The sequence below is a fragment of the Triturus cristatus genome, chromosome 2_1 (assembly GCF_964204655.1).
Source record: "Triturus cristatus chromosome 2_1, aTriCri1.1, whole genome shotgun sequence".
Lineage (NCBI taxonomy): Eukaryota > Metazoa > Chordata > Amphibia > Caudata > Salamandridae > Triturus > Triturus cristatus.
Genome location: NC_140581.1, coordinates 1051533458 through 1051551533, shown reverse-complemented (window position 1 = coordinate 1051551533; position 18076 = coordinate 1051533458). Strand labels below are relative to the sequence as shown.

Below are 18076 nucleotides of genomic sequence, written 5' to 3'. Positions count from 1 at the left end.
AGGTCGGGCTCTATTGAATTGCACAAAAATAGGTGTCTGCACCAGGAAGGTTCTGGGCCTCTTTATCGTTGTCCATAGTATACTGTATGGGTTCCCCCACACTCCCCATATACTACATAAAGGTGGGACCACAACTTTACGACGTTGGGGCTTATTTACAAGCCCCGTGCGCCGCCAGTGCATCACTTTTAATATGGAAAAAAAGTGACGCACAGGCGGCGCAAGGGGCTTGTAAATCAGCCCCGTAGTATTTAGAATCAAGTACGGTGATAACATTATTCGAAAGCTGTGCGGGTAAGCGCTACAAAACAGAATAAAAAGTGTGAACAACGAGAAGCAATGGGCTGATTTATTTGCCCTTAGTAAAGCCCGCTGACGGAATGGCAAGAAATGCGCAGGATCACGTATGGTTCGTGCAGCCTTTAGCAAATGTAGGTCATGGCGTAGATTCCATTACTTTACATTTACAAATTCTACATTTCTTTCCACATGTGCAAGTTTGTGACGTTTGTTTTTATTTCGCAAGGCTGAAAGTGGATGTAATCCGTGTCCAGCGGTATTTTTAAAGGGTAGCTGGAAGCGATAGCACTTCGAAATGAACTTCCCTTGGCTGTCCTCTATATTTGTCAGTGAAAATGGCATGCAAAACCCACGGGGGAGGGAGGGCGTGAAATGTTCCACTTCAGCCGCCAATTCTGTCTCGGTGTTGCTACACTGCGCATGCGCGAATAATCCGTAAGGCGTGTGAGGAGCTATATGGGCGCCCTATTTACTTCTCTGCGCATCCACTTTCTACACAAAGTTTGTTCCCAAGAATGAAACTGCGCTCTAACATTAACTGCGCATTATGCACCATGAGCTTTGATATTTTTAAGAAATATTTGGAGGGCGCACTTTTTACATACAGGTGTATGCTGCTTTTCGAATGGCAGGTCAAGCTACCCGAATGGTAAACAAAAACTTTAATAAAAAGAACATTTTTAATAATTATTGCAAACTATCATTGCACCGCGGGTGGTGAATAAGCAGTGTGTGCGAAAGTGTAACCGCCTTTTAAGTTCAATACTCCAACCTAGAGCCAAATGGGGAGGCTTCATGCTGGCATGTGAGTAATCCAAGATGGTGGACGCTGAGGTGCCACCGGAAGTGGGTCAAGGGGCGACCTGCAGGCTAGATCTGTGTCAGCAAGGACAACAGACGGGCTATCTTTTTCAATCGGAGTGTCATTGTGTTATTGGGCATAGAGACATCCGCATGGTCTTGTTTTCGAGGTCGTAGTAGTAGGTTTGCCTTTATGTTCACCTGGTTAGTGGATGAAGAGCTGAAACTTTTGCAAGAAACTCAAGAAATAGGTCGAGGCCTGGTGCTACTGCAGTACCACTGCCTACTTCGCAGGACGCCATCGAGACTGGGCTTTGAGTTATTTTTATATACATGAAGTTATCGCCCCTGCATTCATTTTAAGCCAACGGCGCACTGACGCTATTTATTAATGTTACTGAGGTATATGTAAGTGAAATCCTACTTAACATAACAGGTTAAAGAGGTTTCAGTATGCTTACCAGAAAACCACCTCAGTGTTCGCCCAACGAGAGTCCCTTATCCGCAATAATGTGCAAGCACTTTTCGATTACAGAATCGCAGAAGAGGCACTGGCAGGTAAAGTGCCACTTAAGACAATTTTAAGATGATTGTAGTCACGTGTGGGCTAACACTGCTTTCTCCAGGAAGTCGGGCACAGAGCTTGTTACATCAAACGTATATGGGATACCAGACACGAGTGTTCTTTTGTTGTTTGTAATGAGATCATTATTGGCTGCTAGGGCTCCGCTGGAAACTGAACTGCAAATATCTGAGGTCATTCAAGGACTGGTCTCGCGGTCCAATCAGAGAGAGGGGTACATTCTCATTGATACAAACGGGGTTCCCTCACACGTGCCTTATCTCAATGGATGGATGGGCTCACAGGTGTTGTCCCTTGTCACTGGGCACCAAACGCCTCTGCACTCAGACTAATAGCGCCTGTATACGCACATTTAGTTAGTTTCCTTTATTATTTTATGACGTGCTTAATGTACAGTGAGGTATGCGTCAAGGCGCACGTGAGCATGGACTAGAAGTGCAGCGACGTAGTGAGGAGCTCCACCACTGCCCCCCATCCAGGCATCTGCTAATAGAGGTCACATGACCCCAGTCCATTCACATTACACTTTGACCAAAATTGATCACTTACAGCCAATATGTAATGCCATTCCGGCAAACAGCTGCGCATGCGCACAAGCCAGGGTTCTGACAGGAAATCCCGAACTGCCATAACAGCATGGCAGAGAGGGAATGCTGTCCGCCATCTTGTACATTCCATTTCATGACACCCCTTTTTCCGCAGTCGCATTGACTACATACCAAACTCCTCACCAAGGCCTGAGGAGCTGGCTGAAAGACTGACTTCTCCAAATCTCCTGCTGTGTGAACCGAACAAATGGGTTTGGTTGGCCAATAAAATATATGTGGCCTTCATACACATTGACCACGCCCCTTGTTCTCCTTATGCAAATCAGTCTTGGCCTGACCCAAAAGAGACAGCACAGCCACAAAAGGAGAAGGCTTTACCAAAAGTACTTTCTATACAACAGCACAACCAATTCTGGCTCTGTTGGGCCTCATCAGTGGGGTTCAGCTTGACTCCCAGCGCACATCTGGACATACCCCTCCAACCGAGAGGACTCAGCTTAGCCCAAAAAGTCGTGGCTTGAAGGCACAGCTTAATCAAAACCTCTGGCAAAAAAGTCTGGCTTATTCCATGCCAGCGTTTTTAGCTCAGTCTATGCCACAACAGAAAGAGACCGATCATATGCAAATCGCTCCTGGCTCCCCAACAAAAGGGACAAAGTTTTGGAAGGGAGGCCCTACGCCCAGCAGGAGAGCAAGGGGGCTGGGGCTATGTCAGCCCTCCACAGCTCAAGCCAGGCCTGCTCGAGTGCCTCCCTGCACTCTGCGGTGCGTCCTCGCAGCTGTCACTTGCTTCACACCAACACATATTAATGTCGGCTTTTCCACACCAGGTGCGAAGCACTGATGCTTTCACACTGATTGGACGAGCCACTGTTCGTCCTCGGTTTGCATGTCCCAAAATGTGCTTCCAACATCCCGTGCACTGAGGTGTTTCTATAATTCATGGACAGAGGCATATAGGGGATGAATGCCGGAGGTAAACTGAGGAAATACGAGTGCACGTGCCATGTGTGATGTAAACGGGAAATATTTAAAGCGTCCAAAAGCTACTTCACCTGCGCTAGCGCTGTCTTCTGTGAGCACCAGGGAAGGGAGGTCTTCAGGCCGCTTTGGTGGTATAAATACAGTAAGGGGTTATGCAGAAAGGATGTCTGTGGCGTGAAGGAACGATGTGGCATATTATCAAGGACGGCGTTAACATTATCGCCGGTTTAGCGGCAGAAAACTGCCGCTAAACCGGTGATAATGGGCTTGATAATATGCCCTGGAGAAGTCCCATAGAAGCCCATGTTCACACCAGAACATGGGCTTCTATGGGAATTCCATAGAGCATATTATCAAGCCCATTATCGCCAGTTTTCTGCCGCTAAACCGGCGATAATTTTTAACGCAGTCCTTGATAATATGCCCCAATGTGTCTGTCTGCAAAATGTTGTGCTTGAAGAAACGGCGCGCAAGCGAGCGGCCACCTCAAAGACAGCCTGGCTCTCTTTTCACGAGTTGTCACGACTGCCCTTTGAGAGAAACGCTGACCTGCGGCGAAAAGCCCGAGGGAGTCGTCGGTGAAGGTGTGTGTGGTGGTCGCGTGCGTGGCTGCAGCTGGAAGGAGCAGGGTGGGCGAAGGTCGATCTCAGGGGTGGTCCTCGAGGCGGGTAGATTACGCGTGTACGTAAAAAACACTTCAGCTTGCATGTTTGCACTTTTCAGCTGCTTTGCGTACTTGAAGTTTTTTGTGGATGGTGTCTTGGCTTTGCTGTTTGATGCAGGGCGGCTTTTCTACTGCCTTCCGAAATCAGGATTTTGTCTGATATCTACATTTCTAGTACTGGAAGGAGGAGCTTTCCAAAAAAGACATTTATCTGAATCCTCCAAAATCAAGGACAGCCAAGGAACGGCACGTTTTTGCTGCATTTTATGATAGTCCAGGTACAAGGTCCTGAAAGGGGAGAAAGAAAGAAAGAAAGAAAGAAAGAAAGAAAGAAAGAAAGAAAGGAAGAAAGGAAGGAAGGAAGGAAGGAAGGAAGGAAAGAAAGAAAGAAAGAAAGAAAGAAAGGAAGGAAGGAAGGAAGGAAAGAAAGAAAGAAAGAAAGAAAGAAAGAAAGAAAGAGAAAGAAAGAAAGAAAAAGAAAGAAAGAAAGAAAAAGAAAGAAAGAAAGAAAGAAAAAGAAAGAAAGAAAGAATAAAAAAGAAAGAAAGAAAGAGTGAATGCGGATGGTTGGATAGAAGGATGACCCATCGGCATCTGTGAGGCAGATAGGGGATGTTTATAAGAATGGAAGCTGGAGATACACAGTAAGACAGTGTTTAAGGGAGAGGCATAAAATGGTTTCTGTTAAATAAATAAATGAATAAATCACGGCTGCAAACGGGAAACAATTAGGAGCGCGGCACAAATTTCCCGACTTCCCCCGCACCCTAATCTCATTACCGGTGTTTATTTTGTTTCCATCCAACGCGGCTTCATCCCAAACGTCCGCGACCACGGGATGGGCGCTGTCGCGCACACTTACTCCGAATCTCGATTCCGCGCCCAGGCTTTTAAAGATGTATACATGTGACTTTGTTTCGCTGAGTGGCAGATGTCAAACATGCATCACTTCCCTGCAAGCAAACTCAAAGGACTTTTGACCAAATAATATATTCTATTTAACTAATTTCAACACTTTTTTACCTGTGCTACATCTGTCCGAGCAAGCTCACTTCGGCATCCATTCACACGTTGTGTGAACAAGTGTATTGGCTGCGGGGATGTTAAAACTATCAGTGCTTTAAATGGGCCGGTACTGAGTACCGGCACTTTTGTATTTTGAGAGGAGAGTACCTGCACTTTATAAGAGAGACGCAAGATTTTTAATTGGAGAGTACCGGCACTTCTCAGAAACGAGCGGGTTATATTTTTCCATTTCAAGCACTGACTATAATGCGCTGTAAATCCACCCACCGCCTGAAGCCTTCTCGCGGGCTGCGCTTGTAACAGGCGCGGATCTGCCGCTGGCGCGCAGCTCCTCCGGGCAAGAGCGCTGTTTGCTTCTCGTGTGAACTATAGAAGTTGGAAGAAGTGCAGGATTCCCTCTCAGAAAACCCGCCGTGTGAATCTTTTAATGGCGTCTCCAAGATTCCCAGGGAGGTCCTTTTAAAAGCAAGGGGTTTCTGTGTCCTGCGCCGCAAGTACCGTATTTACATATGCAAACGGGACATTTAAGGCCCTTTCGAGTAGCTCCCGTCCTGCCTAGCGGAGAAGTCATTCATATACCCATCTTTGTTGCGCTGGCCGGGATCTCTCCCGTGTGCACCGAATGCACCACCGCCCGCACACCAGCAAAGTGCATATTATTAGAGACCTAGAGCGCGGTGCAAATGTCCCCCGACAATCCTTATCCGCTCAGTAAACACTGGCAACAAGCCTTTTTTTCTATTCGGCTGCATAATTAGTAGCCACTGCCCTCCAAAATTGTTTTAAGCGCTTGAAAATGCGCAAGCCTCCTTCCCGCTTCTATGTTGCGCCTCTGCTCTGCCCCCCCCCCCCCCCCTGTGATTATGAGCTGAGGGTACAGTGACATATTTACCTTTCAAACAGTGCCAGCTGCTGTCGCGGGCCTCGGCGCCCATGATGCGAAAAGGAGAGCTTGGGGCGTCCCCGTCCTGCCAGACCAGCAGATCCGGACTCCTCTCTGTCGCTGTAGAGGACTGGGGGCCGCTTTTAATGGCTTCCGGCGATTGTACGTTTGGCGAATATAGAATTGGACTTTTGAGTGTTGTAATAGCCGGCGCTGAAGAGGATTCATTTCTGCATCAACCACTCCAAAGACCCGACTCTCATAACACGGATAACACACAGCTCCTTATTAAAAAACAAAAAAAAGAAGACGCGAGCAGGTGCCTCTGCGGAAGGCACGCAGGCCCAAGAGAAGCGGGTAGTGCCGAGCGCTGCTGGGATTTACCTACACACCTGGTTAAATGGGTCGCCCGCAGTTGCTGGGGTCAGGAGGACCCTGTTACTTTACGCATAAACTTAATGATGCGCGGGCAATGGGCAGGAGGAGACGATTGAATAAATAATGCGCCGAGAAGCCACTAACCCCCACTCTGATAGACTTAAGCAAATGAGAGTATTATCCGATTAGGGAGCGGACGAGGGTATGAACGAGACCCGTGCGGATTGGATGCCGGGTCCGAGGCGAGCTCCTACGATAACCCTGGGGGATCAAGGCGGCTCCCGAGTGATGGACTGAGCGCCTGGTGTGAATGAATGAAGCTTCGGCGCTACAGGGGTCACGGGCGCAACATGTATGATGCGTGATGGAGCAGCAAGTTAGATTGCGCAAGCCGAGGCCGAGAGCAGGTGCGTAGCGGTTTGCCAAAAATGTTTTTATTTTTCATGACGGATGTTTAAAGGGAAGGTGACTTTTTTCACAGCTGTGTGAAGATATCGCTTGATCTGTACTTGCGAGGCGGCCCGTATACATAACTCATAACTCAAAATGAATGTTTTCAGATCAAAACAAACAGAGCAACCTGGTACAATATTGGAAGGAATGTGGCAGTTTATTAGGAACGTTGGTTTTACTGACAATTAAAAGCACCAGCGAATTCCCTCGGAAGGCTCTTTAATATGCTAAAACATGATGGCATCATGGGAGGAGGCCGGCCGAGCCATGAGTATCTCCGTGAATAACTTCAAACTATCGCGTGTCAATTCATGGTCAAATTCTGCAGTAAAAGGTCGCCACTGAGCCCCGCAGCCACCTCCCGTCCACGCGAGCCCCGCGCGCCCTGTGATGCACTCTCAGTTCATTGGCAAATTCAATCAACTGCATATTAGAAAACATATTCTTGTTGGAAGTACAGTTAAGCGTTGTCTTGGAAATAATATCAACCTGCTGCAAACCTTCCTATAAATGTCCTTTTGTTAGGGATACACTGTTCCACGGGTCTTAAAACAAATCGAGTAGTGTCCAGGCGAGGCCGTTCGGGCGAGTGTTGTCCCAGACACCTCACTGGTGCACTCAGACGTCACATCGCCTTTATCACTCGAGGTACGGGGTGAGAACGAGAGAAGAGGCTGCAGCGACGAAGGACTCGAAGGATATACGGAAAGCAAAAGGGGGGGATAAAGAGAGAGAGGAGAGGGACAGAGAGAGCGCGCGAGAGAGGGAAAGACGGATAAAAAGAGACAGAGGGATAAAGTGAGAGAGATTGGAGTAAAAAGAGGGAGACAGTGAGAGGGATTAAAAGAGTCACAGATAGAGAGAAAAGAGGGATAAATAGAGAGAGTGGGGGAGGGATACAAAAAACGGAGAGAGACGCCGGAATGTTCAGGCGAACAGACGGTCCACCGCAAGGAGACGAGGGAGGGACATGAGTAAGGAATAAAGAGCAGCTGAAAAGAGACAGCAAGTGAAAGGGGCAGATTGGTGAGAGACAGAGAAGGGGAGGGAGAGAGGTGGAGGGGGGAGAAGGGGAATAAGGAAGTAAAAGCAGGAGCAGAAAATGGAGAGGGAGAAGGTAGTTTGGGAAGAAGGCGCCGCAAAAAAAAAAAGAGAGAAAAGAGGAGAGGAGAAGCAGAAATGGAAAGGGAGTCAGCAAAAGGTGGTAAAGCAATAGAAAGAGAGCAGACGGGACTCCACAAAGGAAAGTGGGAGAGCAGATGGGACCCGCAACGGAAGGATATGGGGGTGGGCAAAATAAGGAAGAGGGCAATAGCAGAAGATAGCAACGGAGGGCCAGCACAGAGGGGACACGAAGGAGCGAGAGGGACAGACGAGACAGGGAGAGGGAGAGACCAATGCATTGCAAAGAGAAAACATACATGAATGGAAGACAGAGTGAGCCGCTGTGGGTCCCTGGACAGGGAGGGCAGGATAGAGAGTGACAGAGCGAGTGACCAAGAGGCACTAGAAGCCAGACAGAAGCGGCGACAGTTATAGTCAGAGAGGGCAGACTCACAACTTTGGAGATTCTGCCACAGGAGAGGTTAATGGGGCTCTCGGGTAGAGAGTGGGGAATGGAAAGGAAAGGGGGCACTGACTTTAAGAAAAAGACACTGGCAGGGAAAGGGAGACCTCTGCCAGGAAGGGGGGGGGGGGGGGGGGGGGGGGGCTGGAAGGTTGAGGGGGGATGCGTGTGAGAGACGGAGATAGAAATAGACATACATAGACAGATAACTAGATAGATAGACAGATAGACAGACAGACAGACAGACAGATAGATAGATAGATAGATAGATAGATAGATAGATAGATAGATAGATAGATAGATAGATAGATAGATAGATAGATAGATAGATAGATAGATAGATAGATAGATGTGTTATACTGGAAAGTAAGGTTGGGCGACTTTGAGTTACAGAGTCACTGTAGAAAACAAAGAAACTGGAAAAAAGAATTCAGGGATAAACAGAAAGTTTTTGATAGAGTGGGTTAGGAGGGAAGATTTTAGGAGAGATCGAGCCATTAAAGGAAGAGGAGAGATAGCAGGTAAAACTAGACAGGGGGATTAGGTAAGGCGGAGAGGAGGACCACAAACGAGGGCGAGAGAGATGCATTAGGAGAGTACACAAAAAAATCTACATCAAAGCATTGTTTAAACTAAATCAGTGTGACTTTCGGTTTCAATTTTTCATCTTTGCGGTAAATTCATCCCAGTAGTCGAGCCTTCTAGAAAGCAACTCGTGTTACAGAGAATGTACGCTTCTCAATAATCCAGGAAAACGCAGCATCTCTTACAGCGATTTTCTTGATTTTTAGTCAAATACGATACTGATTGCAGGCAGCCGTGTACTACGTTGTTTTCCCGACACATTTACAAAGTTTCCAGGTATGGCTCAGTGCAGATTACGTGAACCGGTAGAAGAGAGTGGGGCTGCACTTCACTATTATTGCTTGAAATGCTTTCCATATGGCTTTGAATATGCCATATGTAATAAGTGATTTAGCTAATGTGGGCCTGTCATATCTGTCAAAAGACAGTAATTGTTCGATGATTTTGAATGCAGTGCTTATCCTTCGGTCTGATTTATTCGGGTGCCAGACATTTTTGGTTTGCTAAGGTTGCAATATATCAAAAGTCTGCGTGTTCAGAGCAGAGTATGCAAATCTTGACGTGGTGCATTTGTCGATCGTAAGCGTCCAGGTCTGTTTACACAATGTTAACAGTCACCAATGTGACTAAATAATAATACAATTCAAATTCAAATCATTATTATCAACACTATTGAACCGCAAGGAAAACCTATCATCCTTAGTTTGATAGATTAAGGACGTTCATTGTAAAAGGAAGGTGGCGCATGAGTAGCAGAGGCGCTCATAATTTGGGATGCCTTTCTGGTCGCTGGTGTGTCCTATGTGGGGCGATACACTATGTGCTAACCCGTTGCCATATGAATAGACTGAATGTCGACAAGAAATCCCCACTAATTTGTCGGTACGAGAAAGAATTGTCTCAGTCAGCGCACCCTCAAGAGCTTAATGTGCACTAATAGGCCGACTGATAGATAAGAATACATGGAATAACATGACAGGCAGACGGGCATGCAGATAGACCAATGCACATGGAATCACTTGGAGGGAGAGTGATAGGCAGGCGGGTAGACATAACAGACTGACAAAAGAGGCTTGACTGAGTGCAGAGCATCTGAATGAGCCCCTCTGAGCCGCACACCAGTCTGCTCCGCGCGCCTCCTGTGCCCATAGTGCGCACTGAGCCGCTAGGGTCGCCTCTCCCTAGAATGCCACTCATCCTAGCCCCGCCCACCTGCGGTCCCTGACGCCCGTGCGTGAGCTGCGTTACCGCGGCTCTCTATCCAACGGAAAGCTGATTGGGAGCGACAGTTTCTACCGCCCGTTTCCATAGGAGGAGCCAAGGGCGGAGCGTGCGACGTCACGCGCAGGCCGAGCCTGGCCTCCTGTGTCGCTGTCAGGGAGGCTGCAGCTGTCAGTGTGCGCGCGCCGGGAAAGGAGCACGGGGCAGCTACTACAGGGTCACAGCGAGCGCTTCCACCTGCATACCGGTCCGCACGCGCCTGGCTGCGAGCAGAGTGACAGCCCGCACCGGAAGGAGCGCCCGGGCACGAGACCGGATAGCGAGGACCAGTCTCTTGTCCCTGCAGGCGGGTGGAACCTCCATAAAGTGCAGCCAACTGGGCTGCTGCATCCTACAGCCCCTGGCCGGACCACGAGAGGGAACTCCGTGCAGCAGGACTCAGTCCACCCACACCGAGGCGGGTGCAGGAAGCACGACAGCTGCCACCGGACCATCTCTTCTCCCTTTTTATTCTTTTCTTGCTTTCGGTGTTTCTCGACATTCCGCTTTCGTTTTCTGTTGGTGATCCCAGCCCGGCTACCTCGATGAACTTTATAAAAAACTCGTTGCACTTGGAGCCTCACCCCTTGGCAGGGAGCAAGGGGTCCTCCTCTTCCTCATCCTCCTCTCACCAGCGCCTGCACTCGCAGAGCCTGCTGAGCTCCATGGCCGCCTCCTCCTCGCTGGCCAAGCAGCGGCTAGAAGTGCACACCATCTCGGACACGTCGAGCCCAGAGGCCGTTGCAGGTAAGCAGCCTGGGACGCTGTAGGGCAGGAATGGATTCGAGGAGTGCCAAGTGCATCCCACAGCCCTACAAGAATGAAGCTCTGTGGATGGGCAGGCATTATGTCAGGCTTGGGCTGAGATGAAAAGGGCACGAACAAGCTCTGGCATGCAGTCAAGATGTGCTTTATTGTGTTTATATTATATCGAAACCGGTATTGTATATAATATTTGCTGGCACTAACCTCTTGCCAAAGGGAGCCTGCCACGACTGTCTCTCTACAGTAAAATGAAAATATATATACATATCTATATATGTGTGTATATATATATATATATATATATATCATGCAATTTCATTTATTCTCATTCGCTGTCAGCCATGCGTTAAACGTGGGCGACCTCTAATAACAAACAATGGAGGCATCTTTGTGCGAGCGCCTACCCCTAGGAAGGCTCTTGGCAAATAACACATTTTATTGTTATCCAACTCAGGGATACTTTCAAAAGGAGATGGGTCTTGTTTCTATGAAAGCAGTCAGGCAATCTGGGCTGAAACCTTACAGTGTAAGCATACTGTTTAAATCGCCCCTGCCAGGATTATGCAGGTCAGGTTGCCTCATTAAATTGTGGATTTATCTCCCGTTTAGAAATGGTGTCGCCCGTGTATTCGGGGCCGTCCCCCTCAGAACCCGGCAACAGCACTAGAAATCGGCTAGAATATTTTGAGTACTTATGGTACATTGAGAAAAGAAACTGCTCTTGTGCTTCCACCGAAGGCTTACTTTAAATGTGTCTTTTTGCGACAATACATCGCTTCATTATAAAAGCACAATCCGCTTTACAGGATGGTAGGACAGGAGGTGATATGTGTTTCAAAAACAAGTTGTTGTGGTGCATGAGTGCACCCTTGACGCGATGGGAGAGAAATGCAAGTTTCTTGTTCCTCTTTTCAAGGAAATATTTGAAAAGAACTCGAAGGTTTTACTTCAACACGATGTCGCATACACATAAGTATAATGACACTACGTAGACGTAGTAATTCCCTTAATAAATGCGTGAACTTAACAAAAGGGGTCTTTTAAAACTAAATATAGCTCACAATTTTAGATCATAGTTAATTCCTCAGATTAAATATACAGAGCCTTCTATTATACATTTATATTTGAATCTCACCGAATGCACGCTCTTGGCTATTTTTTCCAAATACCTGTGCACAGTGTATTCTGCCATTTTCTGTGTGTTTGCGCCTATGCATATTTGTCTTATGTTGTCGATTTCTCAGTGTGTTTAGTTGTAATGTATTCCTGTGTGTGTGTGTGTGTGTGTTTGTGTGAAGAGAGAATGAGAGAAAGTGAGTGCGTGTTTGCAAACAAATATGGGAGGCAGTGTGTTTTGTGTGCTCCATTTTGTCATGTTGGGAATTTGTTCTGATACACCCAAATAGTCAATTTCTTCATGCAAATGTAGAGATAGTTATTTTTAAGAATGTACAGCCATCTATACTTTGTTGAAATATAGGCGTGTAGCTAATTTATGCAAATATGTGTGTGTAGTTAATTTGCCTGTCTTTGGCTAAACCATTACTGCAGGACTGTATCTTGTGATAAATTGGCATGAGCAGAGATTTCTATATGCACACATATGCCTAAACAGTGTGCGATACTCATCGTATATGTATATTGTAAACCTACTGTTTTGTGTGCTCATTACAAGCACATTTTGCATTGCATGGCCTGTGTTTACATAGATAGTTCGCCATGCAATGATATCACTGGTACTTCTCTGCTACCTATTTTGAAGGGAAAAAAACTGTTTCAATATGTAATAATAGCGGTTGTATTTTGCCCGACAAATGTCTATCTATATAACATCACCAACAGTATTTGATACGTAATGATGTCAAATCGCACCGCTCCTCGCAGGTAGCGCTTCACTGGAGCATCCCTTGTCTCTAACGCTGCCTTTGCATTGTTTTTCCAGACAAGGACAAGGGGCAGCAGGGTAAGAACGACGAGTCGGGGCCGGAGGACCCCTCCAAGAAGAAGCGCCAGCGGCGGCAGAGGACGCACTTCACCAGCCAGCAGCTGCAGGAGCTGGAGGCCACCTTCCAGCGGAACCGCTACCCCGACATGTCCACCCGCGAGGAGATCGCCGTGTGGACCAACCTCACCGAGGCCAGAGTGCGGGTACGTGGGATCCGAGGCAGGCAGCGCGCGACCCGCCGGCTCAGCATCAGCATCAGCGGCCAGTGCACAGTGCACAGTGTCACTGCAAACTGCCACAGCAAACTTTCACCGCACCGTCCAACTGCACACTCTACCGCGCCACTGCCTCGTTCCACTGTTCACTCTCATTACAATCGCACGCTGCCAACGTACAGTCCTGCTGCCACCAAAACGGCACCCTCCTATTGTACACTGTCACTGCACCCTGGCGCTGTACAGTTCCACTACACACTGCGGGGCAGATTTACAAGCCCCTTGCGCCACTGTTGCGTCACTTTTCCCATGTTAAAAGTGACGCAAAAGTGGCGCAAGTGACCTGAAAATCTGCCCCTGCCTCTTCACAGTAGCACGCATAGCACCGATCACGCAGCGGTATAACTCTTCCAATGCTGTGAATGTGTCACCTTGAGTTTCAAAGTGCAAAGCGCAGCTAGGTCTGAGGTGCAAAGCACAGCTAGATCTGAGGTGCAAACACTGCTCTCCCGCCGCCGTCGGAATGGGATTTTCTGGGGGAAGAAGCACATTTCTGTGTGGATGTGCGCGCGACCCCCACAGCACACCCTTTATAAAGTAGATGCGGTTCTCGTCGGGTTGGTGGGGTCGGCCTACGCCACCCCTGTACCCCAGTATCATGAAGGGGATGCCCTCCGCCGTGGCTTGCAGCCAGTGTCGCCTATGCACTGTCGGAGTTGGGGGGGGGGCGGGGGCGGGTACAATGTACACAGAGTCCGTATCCCTCCCGCTGACTCCTCGGCGGCGAGTAAACACGCGTCGCGGCAGTGAAGTGGGCACAAAGGCCGCGACCAGATGACCCCCAAAGCAATCTTTATAAACCGAAGGCCCCGACGCTGCGAGGCGCTCTCCGCCGTGCAGAGGACGGACACAATCACCCGATTGTGACAGGAGACAAGGGCATGCGACCTCTGCTGGAAAAATGGCTCCGTTTTATGGTCTGCAAATATTAGCGGTGATAAAAGGCAGTCAGTTGATAATCCCTGAGCCTTCTGAGGTCTATGGCTTTACCGCAGCAGAGAAACACAAAGCTAGTTTGTTCTTTTTAAAATTAAAATGCAAATATTGTTTCTAAATAAAACCTAGCAACGCAGTAAAATTGCAATTCGGTAGGGTAAACCACCCTAGCAAAATGGACAATAATTAAACTCCTACGGGATAAAACAATTGTTTGTCAAATCTAAGGAGATCAAAGCAAACTTTTATTTGAACAACTGTTTCATTATAAGCTGCCGAGCTTCCTTATTGCTGAAAGGAAACCTCGAGCGAGTCCTTTTAATATTGGTGCATTGGAAATGGAAGCGTTTGTTTATTAAAGCCATTCAAACCGTGGACGAAAGGAGCCTATCACCCATTCTGCAAACGAACACGCCGCAAGACAGAGTTTTTACCGCTGTATGAACAAGGTAAAAAAATAAAAACAAACATAGGACTACTCTGAGCGGGTGCCCTGTGTCACTTGCTAAAGCAACCGAATCTGTCCGGGCGGAGGGTCTCTAACGAGGTAGTGTGGAAAGGGAACCCGTCCCTAATGAGGGTAATTAGAGCCGCGCTGCCAGCACACATCACAACATCTGCAACGCTGGGCGCATAGTGAGGGTGTCTTCTGCTGCAAGGCACTAATAGTGCAGTAATGCACAACATCGTTTGTCTAAGCGGAGGAGGGTGGAGGGGGTCGTGCCCGCTCCAATACACAAACCGCGGGGCTGCTGGCAGGGGGCCGCCGATCAGAGCCCAGGATGTGTATTGGAAGCCTCGGCAGATAGTCGCACGGGGTCCTTTATCTGCAGGGAGGGGCCGGCGAGCGCTTAGTGGAAAAGGAACATAGAGACGCAACGCAGAGCTTCTCATGCGAGCAGGGGATTCGAGCGTTGGGTGCCGCAGAGCAGGAGATGGGAAGGCGGGTACAGCTCCTTAAAATCACATTTTAGATCCTGTGTAGCAAGCAGTCTGCGAGGCTCTGTAAGTCCGAATATTGTGCGGCAGGCCAATCACTGCACGCCAGTCCAGTGCTAGACATGTACACTCGCAGGTTTAGAGCGCGAGACGTTGTATTTTTATCTTGAATTTTCGCTATGGTATGTTTACTTGCGACGAGGAGGGACCTTAGATGTGTTTGAGAAAAGTACTGGTTCAGCAGGAACTTTGTGTCATGCATTTTATTAACCGTACTCCATACACAGGCGCATGAAACAGTTTGCATTAATCCGACTGTTCCCCAGGAGATTTAGTTCCAATTCAGCCGTAAAGCAGTAAGTGCATTTACGACACAGACTGAAAACAAACGACAGGGCCGTACCTTGCTACACAAGAACCAAACACATTGCAACACGTTTCATGGCGCATCCTTTTGATTCTCAATATATTTACGTGTTGTTTTACACATGATCGTGCATGTTCGCATGTGCCGCGAGTGTGTGTGTGAATTACATGTCCGTGTTTATGTGGAATGTAAATATGCGTATGTTAAACGTGTACGCGCACCTAACAAGTTTGTGGATGTGTTTCCACACAGTGAGTGTGTTACTTGAGAGGATTAATTAGGTTGTGTGTTGGTGGTTGTGAAGGTGTCAACTATGTTTTCCGGCCAATCTGTAAACTGTCGTATGTGTTTGTTTTACACTTTCAATCTTGCATAGTGTATTTATGTTAAGGTTTACATTTTAACTAAAAGTGGCGGTATGTTTGGTTGTCATAATATGTGTGTCGTGTGTGTGTGTGTGTGATGTATATTTTTACCGCTGCTGCGCACTATATTCCTGCGGGTGTTTGTAATGTAATATATTTGTGTTTATCTTGTCTCTCTGTGAGAACCTCGTTTCTCGTCTGTGTTTTTATGTTATTTTCGTGGGACAGTAACGTTTATTTGACGCACAGCTCCATGCTATGGCTGATATACATGATTCTCGCGCCTGTGATTGTCTGTGTGATAGTATGCATGTGTTATGATATTTTCGAGGGACAGTAACCTTTATTTGAAGCACATCACTGGTGATATGTGCTTGTCGCCCATGTGTACGGTAGTATGCACGTTTATGTTATTTTCGAGGGTCAATAATGTTTATTTTAAGAGCACCGCCATGCTGGTGATATATGTGCTTCTCGCGCCTGCGTGTGTGTGTGATATCCATGTTTTGTGTTCTTTTCGGGGCTACATTAAGTTTATTAGAAGCACTTTATTGGTGGTATGTGTGCTTCTCTGCCGTCCATGTTTTGTGTTATTGTTTCTCTGTAAAGTTTATTTGAAGCACCTCTCCATAAAGAGAGTGTGTGCATACAATGTGATTTACCTCTGCACGGCTGTGTCGTGGACCGGTGCTGCTGTGATGACTGTAGCCTCGTCGCCACTGCCATTATCCCAAATCATCTCTCCTCTTTTCCCTCACAGGTCTGGTTCAAGAACCGCCGCGCCAAGTGGAGGAAGCGAGAGCGGAACCAGCAGGCCGAGCTGTGCAAGAACGGCTTCGGCCCCCAGTTCAACGGGCTGATGCAGCCCTACGACGACATGTACCCGGGCTACTCGTACAACAACTGGGCGGCCAAAGGCCTGACCTCAGCGTCGCTGTCCTCCAAGAGCTTCCCCTTCTTCAACTCCATGAACGTCAGCCCACTGTCCTCGCAGGCCATGTTCTCGCCGCCCAGCTCCATCTCGTCCATGAGCATGCCCTCGGGCATGGTGCCCGGCTCCGGGGTGCCCGGCTCCGGCCTCAACTCCCTCAACAACCTCAACAACCTCAGCAGCCCATCGCTGAACTCAGGCGTGCCCAGCCCGGCCTGCCCCTACGCGCCCCCCACGCCCCCCTATGTGTACCGGGACACGTGCAACTCGAGCCTGGCCAGTCTGAGACTGAAAGCCAAGCAGCACTCCAGCTTCGGCTACGGAGGGGTGCAGAGCCCGGCCTCCAACCTCAGCGCCTGCCAGTACGCCGTGGACAGGCCGGTGTGAGGCTGGCCCTGGGCTCCAGACCCTAGAGACTGAGCGCCCCCCGCAGCCACCGGGCCCAGAGGGAAAGGAGAGGTGGGCACAGCGACAGAGTGGAGCTCCGACACGTTTCTGCCAACTTTCAAAGTTTATGAACACTTCAAATGGTTTACCAACTTTCAGTGATCGCGACAACTGTTCAAATGTCTGGCCAGCTTTCAAGGGCCCTGGCAACTGCCAACTTTCAAAGACACCGACGACTTTCCAAAGTTTGCTCCGCCATTTAAAAGCATCTCCCAGCTTTTTTCAAAGTTCCCACCAACTTTCAATAAGAAACGTACCGCCACCAGGTACAGAGACGTGTTTGACTGGATACAGCATTTTCATTGTTACTATAAGCTTGTTTATTTTATACGTTTTAGCGTTGTGGACATTAAAAAGGACTGAAATGATGTACATATATATATGTGGGGGGGAAATGTCGAAATAATTTTATAAGAAGCCGCGGGCAGTTGAGTTAACGCAGTGTTTTCGGGTGAGTAGGCTGTGATCGATAAAGCGTGCCACACTCACACAGAAGCAGGCGGGTGTATATACTAAAATGCAACACTGTACGTTTCTAACATAATATTACTATTATTCTAAAAACCAAAACCGTGTGAATATCCGTTTTAGAGTTAGATCCTTTGCTGGATGCAACGTTTCTGGAGAAAAAAAATATCCCATGTACAAGATGCCCTGTGTATAACATTTCCGTATGCATTTTATCGTTTACCTTTTCAGCAACATGGAAAAAATGTGTTTTATTTCATGGGAGTAAAGTATACCGAATACACGCTGGTCTCTCTTTATTTTTATGAGGCGAAAACAGACTAATTTGTGCGGTGATAAATGGTCCAGCGGTGAGCATGCTTCTTTTTTTAAATTTAATGACAGCCTCATAAGATCAAGTTATTTATTTAGAGCGTCCCATGTGTTACCGATTATAGGGCTGTGACCCCCCACTGTGAAACCACTAACTTTCCGCTTTCCGACCAGAAAAGTGCACTCGGGATCACAACTTCGCCTAATTGTGCACTTCCTGCGGCAGGGCTAGGCCACGAGCCAGCACTATTGTGTTTTTGAACATTGTCTGACCCGCTGGGCATTGACAAACAT

At 47.9% G+C, this 18076-nt stretch overlaps 1 protein-coding gene across 3 annotated transcripts in view; it reads left to right on the top strand.

Annotated features, from left to right (window-relative positions):
* PITX2 (paired like homeodomain 2) overlaps window positions 1-17753 on the top strand; it is a 191920-nt gene extending 174167 nt beyond the window's left edge. For 2 of the 3 annotated variants that reach the window (XM_085635704.1, XM_085635723.1), the window contains exons 4-5: window positions 12740-12945; window positions 16385-17753. In XM_085635704.1, coding sequence (XP_085491830.1) covers window positions 12740-12945; window positions 16385-16942 — 764 coding nt within the window. In that variant the 3' untranslated portion in view covers window positions 16943-17753. Of the gene's footprint in view, window positions 1-10157; window positions 10780-12739; window positions 12946-16384 lie in introns of those variants that run through there. The other variant, XM_085635714.1, reaches the window with a different exon arrangement.
* The last annotated feature ends 323 nt before the right edge of the window (window positions 17754-18076 follow it).